Here is a 15,946-nt window from a genome sequence, read left to right on the forward strand (position 1 = left end):
TTGACACTTTGCGATAAGAACATTTCCTGGAAAGGAAATGAATTCTGGAGCTCAAAAACTCAAACAGTTTTTATACTAATAGTAATTACTAATACTAATACTAATCACTGATCAGATGCGTATTCAAACTTTATTTTATTCACAGTCTGTTCCAACCACATTTCTTAATATTTCACCTCGATATCACCTGTGATTTTGCAAAGATTAGCCATTGTCATTTTTATATCACATAACAACATGCTTATGCTTCTGTGCAAACTTGTTGAATTTGTGTTGCCATATTAGCACAATCAATGTCCGCACCAAATTCCATGGCAATCCATCGAATAGTTATTGACATAGTTCAGACTGGAGAGCCACTCACCCAGCGGATCGAAAAGGGCACCAGATGAAACGAATAAAGTTGTAACAAAAGAACAACAACTACACAAATCAAATCAAATTATTATAGTATTTCATTATAATAGCATTCACATAAAACTAAACATGCCTGACTCCTCAGATATCAGGCTTTCCCTCGAATAACTCAGACTTGTGTGTCTGAGTGTGTGCCTGCTGTTTCCTATTTAGGCTTCATTTGTTGTTCCTTCAGGGAATCTAACTATCCATTTGTGCCTCCATCATCCTGTATTTCTCATAGGGATTTTGGCGAGTACACACAGTCCGACGTGAGTTAAGTTAGTATTTTAAACTGATGCCATGGTCTCAGAAACACAGATGCTTTCACGCTTGGTGGGGTTATAACAGCTATCGACACATCAGCTAAGTGTTTCTTACATCTTACTGTGTCTGTGTAAACAATTAGAATAATGCATTCTGAAGATTGCATATTCAATAGTCTTCTCACAATCGTGAATCGTCACCAATCTCCATTTGTTGTGCACTGTTGTGATCACACAGATGGCCTCGGGTGGCAAAAACCTAAATTCTCATCTCTTTCCTCCCGGAAAAATCTGAAGCACATAAGGTTTTTTGCCAATTTATTTCCCCAAAGATTATCTACCATCTTGGATGAGGTCTCAAAAGACTCAATAGTTCTTATTAAGACATCTAAAGTCTTTCATGTTGGGCAAAGATTTCCACTTTTTAAACATTTCGTCGTCCTTAGCTTACGGATCCCAATCAGCCCCACAGAAAGTGACTAATGCGAGAAAAACACATCCTTCTCGCCATAGTCCTTATCTTCACCCGTTGCTTTACTCATCTTATCCTTCCACTTAAAGGGCCAGGACGTCTGGCTAGTCCTGTTGTGGCAGCTCAGTCTGGGGTCATGCAGGAGATTCCACATGAGCCAGATCTGAGGAACACTGAGGCTGTGAATAACCATGAGTTCCCTGTAAAAACAGGGGTCAAACGTCTGAAGGTGGGGTGCTGCAGAGGGCCGCGGAATCCCGAAGGTCCGAAAGCCCTGGTGGTGAGATGGTTTCACGCCAATCAACTGGAGGCACATTCCTAGAAACACATCATCAATGGGGAACAACTCCACCTGAAAGTGAAAAACAGCATTAGGAATCAAACATTTGTATAAACAGACAAATGTTAAAATAGTCAAACTTTGAAGCACCTGTTGACAGGCAGAGCTAAGTCTCCGAGCCGTATGCCCCGACATGACAAACCCTCCACCCACTGCGTAGCTCGGGTACAAACCCCCTCCATAGACAAACTCTGGGACGTAGTATTTGGAATTGCGCCGACGAATTGGTTTAGCGTGGATAATAATATCACCAACAAACAGATCCTCCTCTGGCTTTTGACCTTGTAGCATCTCCACTATATTCTCCACATTCACATACACATCAGCGTCACCCTTGAAGATGAATCTGTGCAAAAATAATTAAATTGGAAAAAGCGTCAAATAGGAGTCACGAGAAGGCTAAAAATGAGATAAATTCTTGATTTAGGCTTGTAAACACTGACTTGACATGAGGACAGCTGCTGTTAATCCATTTCAGAAAATGTGTTTCCTTCAGCGTCAGGTTGAAGAAGGTGTCTTCAAAATCCCAAAGTAGGATATCCCCAAAGGTTTGACTTTCGTAGGTCATAAGCCGATCCCAAAGAGGCAGAGCAGTCCGATTCCTGGGAACCCCCAGCAGGAAAACCGTCCGGAGGGACACATCCTTTTGAAAAAATCCCTCTTTACCCCAGGTCCGACGTACCACCTAAAAGCAGAAGTGCTTATTATTCAGAAAGATTCAGCAAGTTCTAGGTGGCAATGGTGACAAGATTTTGGCATTGTAAGGGTTGTGTTTGTAGTCTTAGAAGCATTAACTAATCGCATTCCACCAGGCTTTAGTTAAATGGAGGTAAACATTCCATTTGGAGCGGAAAATGCCTGACAATCTGTCAGTGGACGCTGTTTCTCATGTCAAACTCTTGTTGTTCCGTCTCAAGTTGCTTATCACACTGAAAACATTACGCCAGACAAAATACCACACGGAAGGGAAAGTCTTGTTCTGGATTGGGTTGACTGACTTGGCCAAAGTCTCCTACGCAGGTTATATAGTACCTCCATATCAATGGACAATCTATCTGAAAAAAAATGGTTTTGTCTACTCTTTTTTTAATTGAATACTCTCATTAAGTTATTAACTTTAGGGCAAAACAATCACAAGTTGTAAATGAATCTAGACACATTGATGTGTGTCATGAAATCTCAAAATTTTACTTCATCACCATATGATTCCATTTAAAGATGATTTATATCATATTAAGATATTATCTTATCAACCAGCTTTAGTCGGATATCTACTGACCACACTGGTACCCTCAAAATATTGGCCTTTTCAAGTCCCACCTACTTGGGAGCAGCGTATTAGCAAACAATAGCGTATTTACACATTGAAACACTACAAATGCAACAAGCGCTCATTCACTAAATCCCTTGGCTGAAGAATACACTCATTCATATTGATCACAATTCACAGAAAATTGCAACAGTTTCAAATCTTTTCTTGGCAAACGCCTCGCATACAATATATCTTATTTTACCTGACGTTTATCAAAATCTGCAGGAATCGATTTCACCGCAATGAGCATGTATGGAGCAGTTGTAGACCCTTTACTTCCCCCTCCTGCTGCTTCCTCCACTGCTCCTCCAATGTGACATTTCTCCGGCTGGTCTATGAGCAGCTTAAAGTTTCGGTTGTCCTTTTCTCTCAGATAGCCCTCAAAGTCAAATGGGGGCAACGTAGGCAGGGGCCTTAAGGCGGCCTTGGTTGGGACAGCATTTTTCAGTTGGGACCTAGATTTCTCCTTTGATTTGACAAGATCTTTGGACTTGGACTGAGGTTTGGTCTTGAGCTGGGGAGCTTTCAACTTGGGCAGAGGAGGTTGGGACTTGGACTGGGGTTTGCAGGGAGGCAGCTGTGGCTCCAAAGGTCTGGATGGAATCTGCTGATTAGGAAAAATGATGTGGCACAAAAGATGGCATATATTTATGAATCACAAGAAAATATAATCTCATGGTTTAATGTGCAAAAGAAGTCTAGAAAGTCTGTGACATTTAAAACCAGCATCATATGTTTTGTTCTTACTGCTTCATTATTATCTGTTTCTGTAAAGATTCATGCAAACATAAAAACGCCATACTGAGTGTACATAAATCGATGCACCAGGTAGGTCCCATAGCACACATTTCGGGATTTCCGATCAGCAGTAGAGACTGTAATAATATCTCCACACACATGGACAACCGCTGGACAACATGGACATGGACAACCGCTTCTCAGGTTTATTGGACTCATGATTTAGTAAATACAAACAATTGTTTATTTCTGTGATAACAGTCTCCATTATGGCCAGCATTCTATTCCTGGGTGGATGCTGTTGCATCCTCTACATTAGGACACTTATCATTAGAATCATCAGAGAAGACCAGCCCCATGATGCCATAAGGTTTATTAAATTAATGTGTCCTGTGTCAATTTATACTGTACACATGACATCCGTGATGAAATGTTAAATCCTGGGAGAAGATCTTTCAATCTCTCCGACAGATTTCTTCCTCGTTTTATTCCCAAAAAGGGTTTTCGAGGGAGTTTTTGTTCTGTGCCAGGTACAAGTTAACAAGGTGTGTCCAGAGGCACATCTTATGATTAGAATGTGTAAGATCAAGCGTGTCATATTGGATTGAACATTATGCTAAACAAATAGAGACGACACATCTGACAAAACTGAGGAATTTGATGAACCGATCCACCTGATTGGTTTTTACACCAAAATTGGTGTAAAGGGATGGATTGTAGGATATTAGAAAGAAATATACGACCCGGTTCATAAAATTAATAAAATGCATATAGTGTACACCAGAATACAGCCATGATTCTGAAACTGTGTAATCCATAAAGTAATGACAATATTGTAAAACCACTGTAAATCTGCAACTGTAATAGAATAATATCGATGCAGTTATGATTGTATTTGATGTAATGTAATCAACTGGAATGCATGCATGTAATACTTGCACAACCACTGATATTGACTAAGGATCATCCGAAATCCGAGTTACACTGAACTCACCAGAAGACCACTCCCAGAGGTGTGGACACTGACTTTCACACCTTTAAGCATTGTTATAAATACCTGTAGGAACCATTGTTCTCGAGTTCACTGGTGGAGGCGACAGACGGGCACTAGGGATGGTCAAAGGACTGACCTGGGGCCTGTTGGTCGCTGAGACCAGCGGCTCCTCAGCTGAGATGTTCTTTTTACCGCAACGCCATCTCCTTTATTAAATACATTTGATTGGAACCTTTCGATCAGCGATGACCTCTGTCCGTCCGGCGTTTCTTCATTTTTGAACACAACAACTCGCAGAAGCCTCTGTCTGTCTATGATCTACCTCGTATGGGGTTTTGGCCAATAAGATAATTGAATTCAGGGTCTCTCCCCTCCAAAGAGAGTGGCGTTGTCACGTCTGGATACTATTCCCAAAGTATTTTAAGTGTCCATTAGGTCACATTTGGCGTTGCTGGCAGGACGGACGCAGAGGCTTTTTGTGTTTTTAATTGGAGGCACTGAGACTGTAGAGCAACAGGTTAGGGTTGGAGAGAAGGAGCAGTGGTCGTCCAGGAGGAGAGCCAGAGGACAGCCGCCGCCCTCCAGCTGCAGTACCATCCGTGTGCATACATTGTGGACATTTCTGGGGGTGTTATTCGCCTCTATCCTGGTTATTGACATTTTGGCCGTGAAAAAACACAGTAAAATGACTGAATCTGATGAACAAATCAGGGCCTTGACTGAACTTGTTAAGCAGCTACAGGCAGAGAATAATAGGCTCAAAGACCGGGGTAACGAGTCACCGACTGCAGAGGCCCCTGGGTCATCTAGCCAGGTAGCTGCTAACGGGGTCAGCAATAATCCAGCACTCGAGCGGGTGTATGTTTATGCACCAAAAGCGAGAGAATGTCCACACTTTTCAGGAGTTATTGTTCAGGATGGTTTGACTGTAGAGGATTGGGTGGAGGAGGCGAAAAAATCATTGCTAGTACGGCAAACCTCTCTAGCTGAACAGGCAACGTTCCTCTGTGATCTTTTAGATGGGGAAGCTAAAAGAGAAGTTAAATTTTGCTCTCCCACAGATCGAGCCAACCCAGACTTAATTTTTACTATATTGCTTGATAATTGTGGTTGTGATCAAACTTATGTGACTCTACAGAGACAGTTCTTTCAACGCAGACAACAGGACAATGAGTCTATCCGTGAATTTTCTCATGCTTTGTTACATTTGATGGAGCTGCTTAAATGCAAAGATCCACGTGGTGTTTCACGCCCGGAATTGGTCATTCGTGACACTTTCATTGAAAATATACGTGATGCTAAATTACAGCGTGAATTGGCTCACCTAGTTCGGCAACACCCTAACCAGTCATTTACGAGGTACGTAATGCAGCCATCAAATGGGAAAAGCAAGGGCTCACTATTGGTACCCAAAGAGCACGAGCCTATTCTTGTGACTCTCATGCCTTAGGAGTTGGTCAGGGTGATGTTGATACTAATGAATACTAATGATACTAAGGAATTGAAGGAGTTTACGTAAGCAGCAGGTACAACTTGACGCTATTCTTAGACACCTGGGCCTCTCTTCCTCTGTCCCTAACGATGTAAATCCCCAGGACATCCCCAATGGCAATAGGCCGAAGCCATACAAGTTTCAGCCAGATGGTAAACCAATATGCATGCGGTGCAATAGAGCAGGTCATATTGCAAGGTTTTGTCGGGTTGACGTTGGTGGGCTCCCAGGGGGGGTGGGGTCAAGGGGACAGGGCCAAAGGGTGGGGGTAAGAGTGAATGTGGTTGAGCAGCAGGAAAACTAGCGCCCTCTGTTGCTGGGAACCCGGCATCGGGAGGGGGCTTTTTGGGTTCAAAACAGGCAAGTTTAGCATCCAAGCTAATTGGACGTTGCCCAGTGGTTGAGGTCAGCATAGGGGGGGTGGTGGTGCCGTCCTTGCTTGATACAGGGTCAATGGTAACTACCGTAACACAGGCTTTCTTTGAACAACACCTTAAGCCCCACACTAATGAACAGCTGAAATCTTGTAACTGGCTCCACTTAACAGCAGCCAATGGATTGGACATCCCACACTTGGGATACGTGGAGCTGGATGTTGAGGTCCTGGGCACTGTCTCCCCACAAATGGGTATCCTAGTGGTAAAAGATCCCCCTGACTCAGTTTCCATTCGTCGGAAAACTGCCGTGCCTGGCCTGCTGGGAATGAACATTATCAATGGCTGCTATTCTGTACTATTCAGGGAACTTGGTAAGAACCTCTTTTCCTCTCCCTTAGTTCAACAAGCTGAAAGGAATGGGTGCGGGCATTGTCAGAGTGCCAACAACTGGAACGCCTCCTACAGACTGGCCGTGTGGGGGAAGCGGTGGCACTGCCAGGTCCAGCGATCCGCATACCCGCAGGCTCTCTACAGTTCGTCCGGGCCACATGCAACCAGGGCCCCGGCCCGGCACTGGACAGTGTAATGCTGGAGCCCCTGCCCTATGGGAAAGGTTACCTCCCTGTAAACCTGCTGATTTCCAGTGCCCTCCTTGCTGTTTCCAGAGGAACTGTCAGCATCCCCATTGTGAATGTGGGAAAGGAAGACCAGTGGCTGAAACCAAAAACCATGCTGGGGTCACTACATCTGACTGATCTACATTCCCCCTCCATGTCGGTACACGTGGAGGAGCAGTTTGAGGACCCGGGTAGACGAGTCGTGTTTATTCAGTCCATGCCAGCAACGCCAAATGTGACCTAATGGACACTTAAAATACTTTGGAAAAGTATCCAGACGTGACAACGCCACTCTCTTTGGAGGGGAGAGACCCTGAATTCAATTATCTTATTGGCCAAAACCCCATACGAGGTAGATCATAGACAGACAGAGGCTTCTGCGTGTACAATGCAACAGAGAGTTGGAGGAAAATCAAGGGAAAGTATGGGGAGATGAGGAAGAGAGGCAGTGACTCGACAAAAGAATGAAGGATTTAATGGAAGACTGTTCTAATTGTACAGGCTAACACAATAGCGTAGCCACCGAGTACTTGTTAGTCATGTTTTTAATACAATTGTTCTTTTGTTTCAGAAACCACTACTTTTGGCACTACAGTTGAGCGTTTTTCCAGGAGACATTTTGAATTGTCTTGTTAACATTTGAGGTAGACAATGCACAGCTGCCTTTCTTATTTTCAAAGTGAGGGTCTGCCGGTAGCTTTTTCTTTCTTTAACACAGGAATGCACAATACCACGACTCTGGAAGAGACCTAAATCACATGCCACCAAAATGTCATTATGCCTCCTGAAAAAGGCCTATAACAGAGAAGAGAGACATAAAGACCATAGATGGGACCAGTTGAACATAGTGTGGGGGTCTCTCGGTTACTTACATCTCCCCCATAAGGCGAGCATCCTCTGCTTGCACCAGCATGTTCCTGATGTAGTTGGAGTTGTCGGCCATGGTTGCAGTTAGCTTCTGATGGACAGAGTGGAACTCATCCACCTAAGATGCCGATATTTAAGACTCAAGATGAAACCACAGCGGCAACAAGAAACAGCAACAACTACATTCTCTCTATTGATATTAGTGGAATATACAGCATAAGATGTTTCTGACAGCAGAGGTTTCTATGTCATTTGAGCTACACCTCAGTGAGTGTAGTGTGTAGGTACTCAAAGTATGCAGGGAAGTCCGCTTCTGCCGAGAAGTCCTCTATTGCCAGGAAGGAAGAAAGCGATTGGACCAGATCTCCCACCAGGTCAATGTCATCCGTCCTCAGAGTGATCTGATTGGGAAAATTGAGCATCTGATTTCAGTTTATTGAAAGAAGAAAAAAAATCTCAGTAGCAATTGTAACTTAATGCAAATTAACATCAATGTTTTGCTCTCTCCTCGGAAGGTAAGAACATATTATTTACACACTCACAATTCTCCATTTAAATGATTATATAAAAACCCCAAAGTAAGCACAACACAAACCCTTTAACTTTAAATCATCATGTAATTAATTCAATACAATTCAATGGACTATGTACAATCTAAATAAACAAGTCAGTGATTTCACGTGGTTCTTGTTGAAATTTAAAGCTGGTAGAAACGTGTACAAAAGTGTAGGTATAATGTAGCTAAACACATGTGATTGTTGTGGTTCGGGTGCACCTGTCCATTGCAGTCTAGTCCTTCTGAAAGCAAGAAGTTCTGATTCAGCCACACCACCACCTACTCACATACACACACACACTTGCATATGTTATTAAAATATTTTAATTAGCAAGCATGTAGAGCGATGTCATTGTTTGGAACATGCTGTGGGACTGATCACAAACCGCCTACCCTCTGTGGCCGGTCGTTGATGCTGAAGGTGACCCTGCCAGTGGGCGGCGCGGCCGAGGAGTCAACTGGGATGTCGTACAGGGAGAAATGAGGCAGCTGACGAGTGATTTCAAACACGTGGAATTGGGTGCTGGAGTAGAGGAAACAAACGAAGAGCAGAGAAGGTGGTTAATTACGTGGCGAGAAAAAGTGTGCACACAACAGCACACACACTTCCCTCAACTCGAACAGCCTACCTAATTCTCCCTCCGACAAAGGCCTTGATGTGCAGATCTACTGGTATGTCTTTTGGGGGAACGATGGGGACGCGGACGCAGCCCGACAGGTTCTGAGTGCTGGGGTGGAAAACGTGACTCTCCCCCCTCAAATATCAAATATAAAAATAGCTCTGCACGGATGATGGTTTCTGAAGAGGATAAAAGGAGAGATTCAGTGACTCTAGAGTATTTACTCTACTCTACTTGCCCGAGTTGTAATACACTCCACCGTTTGCTGTTGAAATGTTGAGCTCTATATGAGCTTTCTGAGTCTCTGTGGCAGGTCTCACTGATAGCGCTGTCTTGAGCTGAGTGTTGGCTGGTATGACACCCATCCCGCTGTTTGTCTCGGACACACCCTGAAACAATAGGGTACGGTGTGTGTGGATGAAAGCATATAGAGTATACAACCTCATGTCAAGCAAGAATCGTACTCTACAGAAATAGATATATGTACCTTGGCATTCTTTTCATAGTTGCATAGCTCCAGCAACAGATTCTGTCTGCGTTGGCTAAGCTCTCTAATGAGGTCCTGTTCAGCACTGGAGTCCATGAGATTCCCTTTAAGCTCTTTACTGGCAGGTAACCACGAACTACCAGATACACACATTTTAAAATACTGATGATGTTCTTATCCAAGATGAAATGCTTAAACCTCCCAAACCATGTTCATCCTTTTTGGATGCTACGTCTGAATTAAGCCTTTAGTGCAGTTGCAGCTGACAGATGATATACGGTTGTATGCAGGACATACAACCTTTTCCAACATGGCAGACACAGCCAACATCCAAATACCTTCTCCGTCAGTGGAGGTGCAGATAAGTTGTTTCTGTCCATCCAACCTGTAGTCTCCCTCCACCACTCCGGCCACAGAAGAGGAAAAGTTGTCTTTAAAAATGACCTCGCCGGTGCGGTCACTACGAGCATCGATCTGAATTAAAAAGGAGAATGTGATGAACGGTGAAGACGAGGGAAAAACACATTATTGAGAAAGGCATATGTTAGGATCAAAGATTAAAGACATACAATAAGTTGTCTAACAGTTTGCGTGATAGCCTTGGTCACACATCCGCTAAATGATGAAAGATTGGAAATGCCATTAACACTGTGCTTTGAAGAACTCGAAAGCGGCCTTGGTCTTAAGACTACCGTACGAAGGTCTCAGTCAGTCTGGTCTTGGTCTTGATTCGGTCTGAACCCCTCAAAGGCTAACACACTGTTGATGTGTAAGACCTGTGCCATTGGCCAGAGCGTAGTCGGACCTGCTGTCGTGCATATGGCCAACAACAACAAGACTATTGTTAGTTTTGATGAGTTTTCTCTGGAGTCGACTAGTTAATAAAAGCTTAACGCATTGCATCCATTCACCTCGTTCTCAGTCACCTCGGACACAAGCTCATCTTCTTTGAATACTCTGATGTCAAAGTCCTCTGATCCAACCCGAAGCTGAAAACACAATAGCTGATTACATGTTTTTGAATGAAAAAAACAATCATGTCAATGAACAGAAAGAGACAGAGGGGTGGAAGACGTGTGATCAGTCTCTAGACAGTCTGCTCTTTGATCAGTGTGTTTCTCTGCCCGCCAGTCGGTCGAGCCTCACCTCATTCTTTCCATCACCAGTGAAGTCACATAGCACCAGAGATCGGACATTATCGGCAGTCACCTAAAAACACGGCCCTTCATTAACACATTCATTTAGTTGATATCGATATGGACATTCATGTGGGAAAGAATGTTGGAAAACTGCCAGGTGCTACATTTTGGTGAAGTATTGACCCACTCAATGAACATAAGGCACTTTTGACAAGGGGTGGGAATCTCTTGGCACCTCACGATTCGATTCGATTCCGAGGTCAACGATTCGATTCTAAACCGATTATCGATTCTAAACTGATAGAACGATTATCGATGCATCTCGACTTTCTAAAATTTCTCAAATCTGAGTTTGCTACTCAGAGGTTGCTAATCACTTCCTACTTTATTTGATAATCAAAGAAAATCAACAGATGAATTACCTTCTCTAATTTTTTATAAGAGAAAAAAAAAACTTTGTCACAAATATGATTTTCTATCAACAATGCAAGATCCAATGCAGCTTGCATTTCAACACAATATGGAAGTAGCCTATATTAAACAGATTCATTTTTCTTTTAAATGAAGAAAAAGCTGCTCTTAGTCTCAGACCGGTCCGTATTTGTAAAATACCGGAAAAAAGTCCAAATCTGTGAATATCTTACCAACTTTCAATATGGATCGACTTTTTGGAAAATGGAAATAATGAGGTAAGATATGCGCAGGCTACTTCATAGTTCGGTAAAGTTGGCAAGATATTCAGATTCAGACTGACGGACCGGTCTGCGAGGTGGACGCATTGCTCTTAATGTGCCGGTAATGATGGTAAATGATGGTTATAGCTGGTTGTTAACTACGATCCACTACGATTACCGAAGGGGGGCGTTTGTTTTTTGACAACGTTTTATCTCATAATTTATTTTTATCCCCTTACTTTGGTGCAGAAATGGGCTTCTATAATTGTGTGAATGCATCACTACAGCCAATCCAAAGACGGGGTTTGTAACCAATCAGGTGTAGAGACCATGGTGACTGGCTCCGCCCCCTTACTGTCAAAAAGAAAAAGAGCGAGCGCGTAGAAAACACCTTCAAGCGCGAGCAGAGACTAACGTCGCGAGTGAGGAAGTTCACGCTCCGCGGGCGAGCAAATATCTTGCGCAAGACGGACTTTTGCTCGCGCAAGACAGGCTTTTTTTTTTTTTTTATTCCGATTATTAACTTTTCTGAATCAAGAGAAAGCGAAAAATCTATTATTTTTTTTCCCCCCGCCCCTACTTTTGACTGTGGTGATAATGAAAAGGTGACCTTGCTGTCCTTACTGTCCAAAAGTGGTCATTGCCAGCGTAATCAAAGCCTTGTAAAGCGCAGTTCCCTCCAATGATGGCCAGAGGATTTGGGATACCCCTGAGTTTCCCCAACACAATAGCGTTGGCCCCATCCGCCACCTACACCCCCACACACAGAAGAAGCAGAAATACGAGGCCTTTTGAGAATACTGTACAGTACAACATGTTGACAGCTTGTCTCCTGCGTGTAAAGCACTGCTGCTTCTACCAGAATATGTTTTTTTCATGTCATTTATCAAGTATTCAGTTCGACCAAGAATTCAATAGTCTCACTACAATTTTTGGATAGCGGATTTTTTAAAATTCTGGGCACCCTCCCAAAGAATGTTCGGCATGAAGCACGCAACCTGGCCATTCTTTATGACTCGGCGCTCTCACCAAAGTTGTGCAGATCTGCTTCGGCCAACTGCGACAACTAAGAAAAATCAGGTGCAGGTGAGAGGAAGGACCTGGAAGGAGTCTTCCCTGTGTTTATCTCTTCCAAGCTGGTCTATTGCAACACACTTTATTCTGTCATTAGCAGGCGAAACATTCAAAGACTACAAATGATGCAAAACGCTGCTGCCGCCTTTTTGACCCTTACAAGGAGAAGCGACCACATCACACCAGTCCCTGCTGGTCTTCACTGGCTACCTGTGAGTTTTAGAATTTAGTATCCTCTTTTCAATATCTTCTAAAGATTCACTTCTACCAGCTGCCTTTCTTATACAAGTCAGGTGATTTAATTTAATTACATTTGTATTTAATCTAACTATTAAATTCACTGTGGTTGTATTTTGTATGGCTCTTATGCACACTTTTATAACATTGTTTGGAAAGGTGCTATATAAATGAAATTTTTATTTTTTATTATTATTACTATTATGTATGATCTATGATCAGTGATATATGCATATATTGGAACGGTGACACTTAAGCGTGAGCGTGTTGTTATGACAAAGTGGCCAGGGACAAACTTCCACTCACCTCTCGGTAGAAGATGTCAGCATTGTCGTGGACATCATAGGCTAGCAGGATTGTCTGGGATCCCACTAACAGCGTGTCCCCAGTGGTGTTTGGTCCCAGAGTTCCTGCCGTCAGACAAGTGACTGCCTGGTTGATGTTGAGGAGCGACATGTCAGAGTCTTGTGCGCTCTGGCTGAGGCGCTGGACCACAGGCCTCTGACCACGGGCATGAGGGTTATGGATAAAAACCTTAGAGAGAAAAACAGATAATTCAGGATATGACGGGGAAAACATCGTCGTTGCCTGGTTCCATCATTTCAGGCTGGTAAAGCAGGACAGCGAGAAATTTCCCTCACCTTTCCAGCCTGCGTGGCTGCAGTAAGACGTGGGTGCACTCCATCGAATTTCAGTTCAGTCACCATCCGAGGGTTAATCTTGTGGTTCAGCTTCAGGGTGAATATTGGGACCAACATTGTGCCTATAATCTATATCCTGACGAGAAGAGACAAAAAAGGGCACAGTGTTAAGTTATTTTTTCTTTTCTTACGGTAATATAGGGAACTAAGCATGGGAGCATCAAGGCATAGAGCATACGATCAAGGGACGACAATGCCTGGTTTCGTCACAGTAATGTAATTACAGGCATTACCTCAAACACCCGTTCGCGTTTCCATAATGCCAATTACACAACAAAAGGTCACCAAGCGTGACTTTAGAACTGATTCTAAGATCTGTTTCAATAGCAAATACGATTATGATCTCTGGAAGTAAATGAAATGTGCAGTTAATAGCGTTTATTGACGTGCATATATAGCAAGTTATCTAGCGTTAACGCTATTAGCTCATGTTAACGTCGCTGGCTTCAATGTAGCCGGAAACCACTTCAACTATGATATGACGATAGAAAAAACAACGAGAGGGGAAACCGTAACGTTGCCTATTTGTGGATGCAAACTCACCACTTCAGCTTTAAAATCTTCAGCTTTAAGATTTTGGTCCACTAAGCTAACTAGCTAGCTGGATAGCACGACAACGCAATGGTAGATGACGGTCGACTCCTAGACAACAACTACTTCCTCTCTGCGGCTTTCAAAATTAAAGATTCAGGGCAACCATGGGGGAGAGGAGTTAAGGCATGTGATATTGTTACATCAACTCTCACTATACCTTACCTTACTATTTACCTTTTATATTTGCAAGGTATTTAAGCAAGACTGTATATTGTAGAATGCCGTCTATTTTCAATGGTTTTAAATCAACTATGCCTTGTGTAAGAAGGCATCCAGCTATTTAGTGTTGCATTCCCCTTATAGTTGGTTTAAGAAATATATGCGTTCCACACTGTCCATCAGAAGCTAACTGCAACCATGGCCGACCACTCCAACTACATCAGGAACATGCTGGTGCAAGCAGAGGATGCTCGCCTTATGGGGGAGATGTGAGTAACAGTGAGACCAGTATGTTGAACTGGTCCCATCATTTCCAATCTTTCCCATCTGGAAATGCCATTACAGTACAATTACACCATTGTTGGCTTAAAGCTGGTCTCTTTTTTCAACCCAAACCCTCCACTTGGTGCATAATAACCAGGTCAAAAAAGGACATGTATGGTACTTGAAACCAGGACTTCTTACAATTAAATAAAAAATAAAACATACTGGCTCAGCTGTCCATAGTAGTTACAAGCGGCTCAGAGAAAGTAATGAAATACTCGGTGAGCTAGTAACATGTTTCTCAATATCATATCTAGACCAACATTTCCCTCTATTGGTCACAAGACTGCACTGATTAAATTAAATTAAATACTGATTAGTTATAAAGCACATTTGCAAATATCTAGAGTTTTCCAAAGTGCTGTAAAATGCAACATCAAATCAAATTCAATTTGAAAGAGATCTGACGACAATCTGAAGCCTGATTGATATGTTTTCATTATGTTGTTACTTTCTTAAAAGAGTAGATAATTTTTCCCATATCGTTAAAATGGAAAATAAATAGAATATAAGTTGGCAAAACACTATTTAGAGCAGTTTCATCAAGTGTAGGATTCTTAAAAATAAGGTAAACCGCTGCATGTTGAAGCAGCGAGGAACAGAGCCACGTGTTGTTGGCCACACACAGCAGGGTTTATGGATTAATGCTTATTGGGGTGATGCTGCTTAAGTTTAAAGGTTTGTGGACAACGATTGTTGGAGGGATGCCTATCACTTCTTCCCACATGAACAATGATTCTTTGAATAGAGGTTGGGAGTGTGGGGGCTGTAACGATGGCAACTCTACCAGGATGTTGGTGAGTTAAGGAAACAGATGTTCCTCATTATGAGCTCCCAAAATATCTTTGTCCTAGGAGAGAAGAAGGGGTAAGGAAAAGTTAAGTGAGGGCTTTCAGGGCTGGATCCCAGATGTTGAGTTCATGTACATAATTATAGCTTACTGTATATAATTATGTGCCTCACTATGCACTTTTTAGGTGGTGTGGCCGTTCCAAGATCTTGTTCTTTTAGGCTGTGTGTACATTTCAGACGGCATCTGCATAAGCGACAGATGTCAGTGTATTATGTTGAGTGATGGCACAGCTATTGCCGTTGATGTGTTGAACATCTTCCATTTCCCCCATTTCTCACAACATTGTTCCTATTTGGTTCTTGTTTTGTGGGTTAACAGTTCCATATCGTTCAGTTCAGTCACAATCTTCATGTTGGTGGTTCCGTCCTGTGCCATCTCTTTGTAATGGCCTTTTTACTAGCTGCTAGCAGAATTCTCAGCAGATACCGGTCTTCTCTCAACACATCATCTCCTGTCATATTACCAAGGTAAAGAAACATACATGACTTAGGCATGTCATAGCCCAAGATTCTGACAATGGACATTTTCCCATTATCTGAAGTGGTCCTGGTTATTTAGTGTGCGGTAACTGATACGTATACCACTTCTCAGTTGGAAAAGAGGGATGTGGTATATTGGATCGAGCACTCGGTGCTCGATTGTGTTTGACTGTCGCTA

General features: G+C 42.8%; 1 protein-coding gene and 1 pseudogene across 8 annotated transcripts; both read right to left on the bottom strand.

Annotated features, from left to right (window-relative positions):
• Positions 1-111: 111 nt before the first annotated feature.
• LOC144391019 (uncharacterized) lies at positions 112-10,008 on the bottom strand (annotated as a pseudogene). Its single transcript, XR_013454878.1, has 13 exons — positions 9,873-10,008; positions 9,535-9,670; positions 9,307-9,436; positions 9,057-9,226; positions 8,821-8,950; positions 8,647-8,706; positions 8,135-8,272; positions 7,877-7,989; positions 4,655-4,724; positions 2,989-3,390; positions 1,918-2,159; positions 1,565-1,820; positions 112-1,486 (listed from the first exon to the last, which is right to left on the bottom strand). The product of XR_013454878.1 is annotated as an uncharacterized LOC144391019 (transcript).
• LOC120812535 (BBSome complex member BBS2-like) lies at positions 9,873-14,025 on the bottom strand. Of its 7 annotated transcripts, none has more exons than XR_013454881.1 (8): positions 13,903-14,025; positions 13,300-13,435; positions 12,965-13,192; positions 11,972-12,097; positions 10,681-10,743; positions 10,446-10,523; positions 10,232-10,339; positions 9,873-10,008 (listed from the first exon to the last, which is right to left on the bottom strand). XR_013454881.1 is itself a non-coding variant. In XM_078097552.1 (7 exons), the coding sequence occupies exons 2-7, from the start codon at positions 13,414-13,416 to the stop codon at positions 10,286-10,288; spliced, it is 666 nt and encodes a 221-aa protein (XP_077953678.1). In that variant the 5' UTR covers positions 13,417-13,435; positions 13,903-14,025; the 3' UTR covers positions 10,143-10,285. The 7 variants fall into 7 exon arrangements, 3 of the variants coding, with proteins under 3 accessions (XP_077953678.1, XP_077953677.1, XP_077953679.1); XR_013454880.1 differs by having other exon boundaries at positions 10,227-10,339; XR_013454879.1 differs by having other exon boundaries at positions 10,227-10,342.
• Positions 14,026-15,946: the final 1,921 nt, after the last annotated feature.

This window comes from Gasterosteus aculeatus, chromosome Y (assembly GCF_964276395.1).
Source record: "Gasterosteus aculeatus chromosome Y, fGasAcu3.hap1.1, whole genome shotgun sequence".
NCBI lineage: Eukaryota > Metazoa > Chordata > Actinopteri > Perciformes > Gasterosteidae > Gasterosteus > Gasterosteus aculeatus.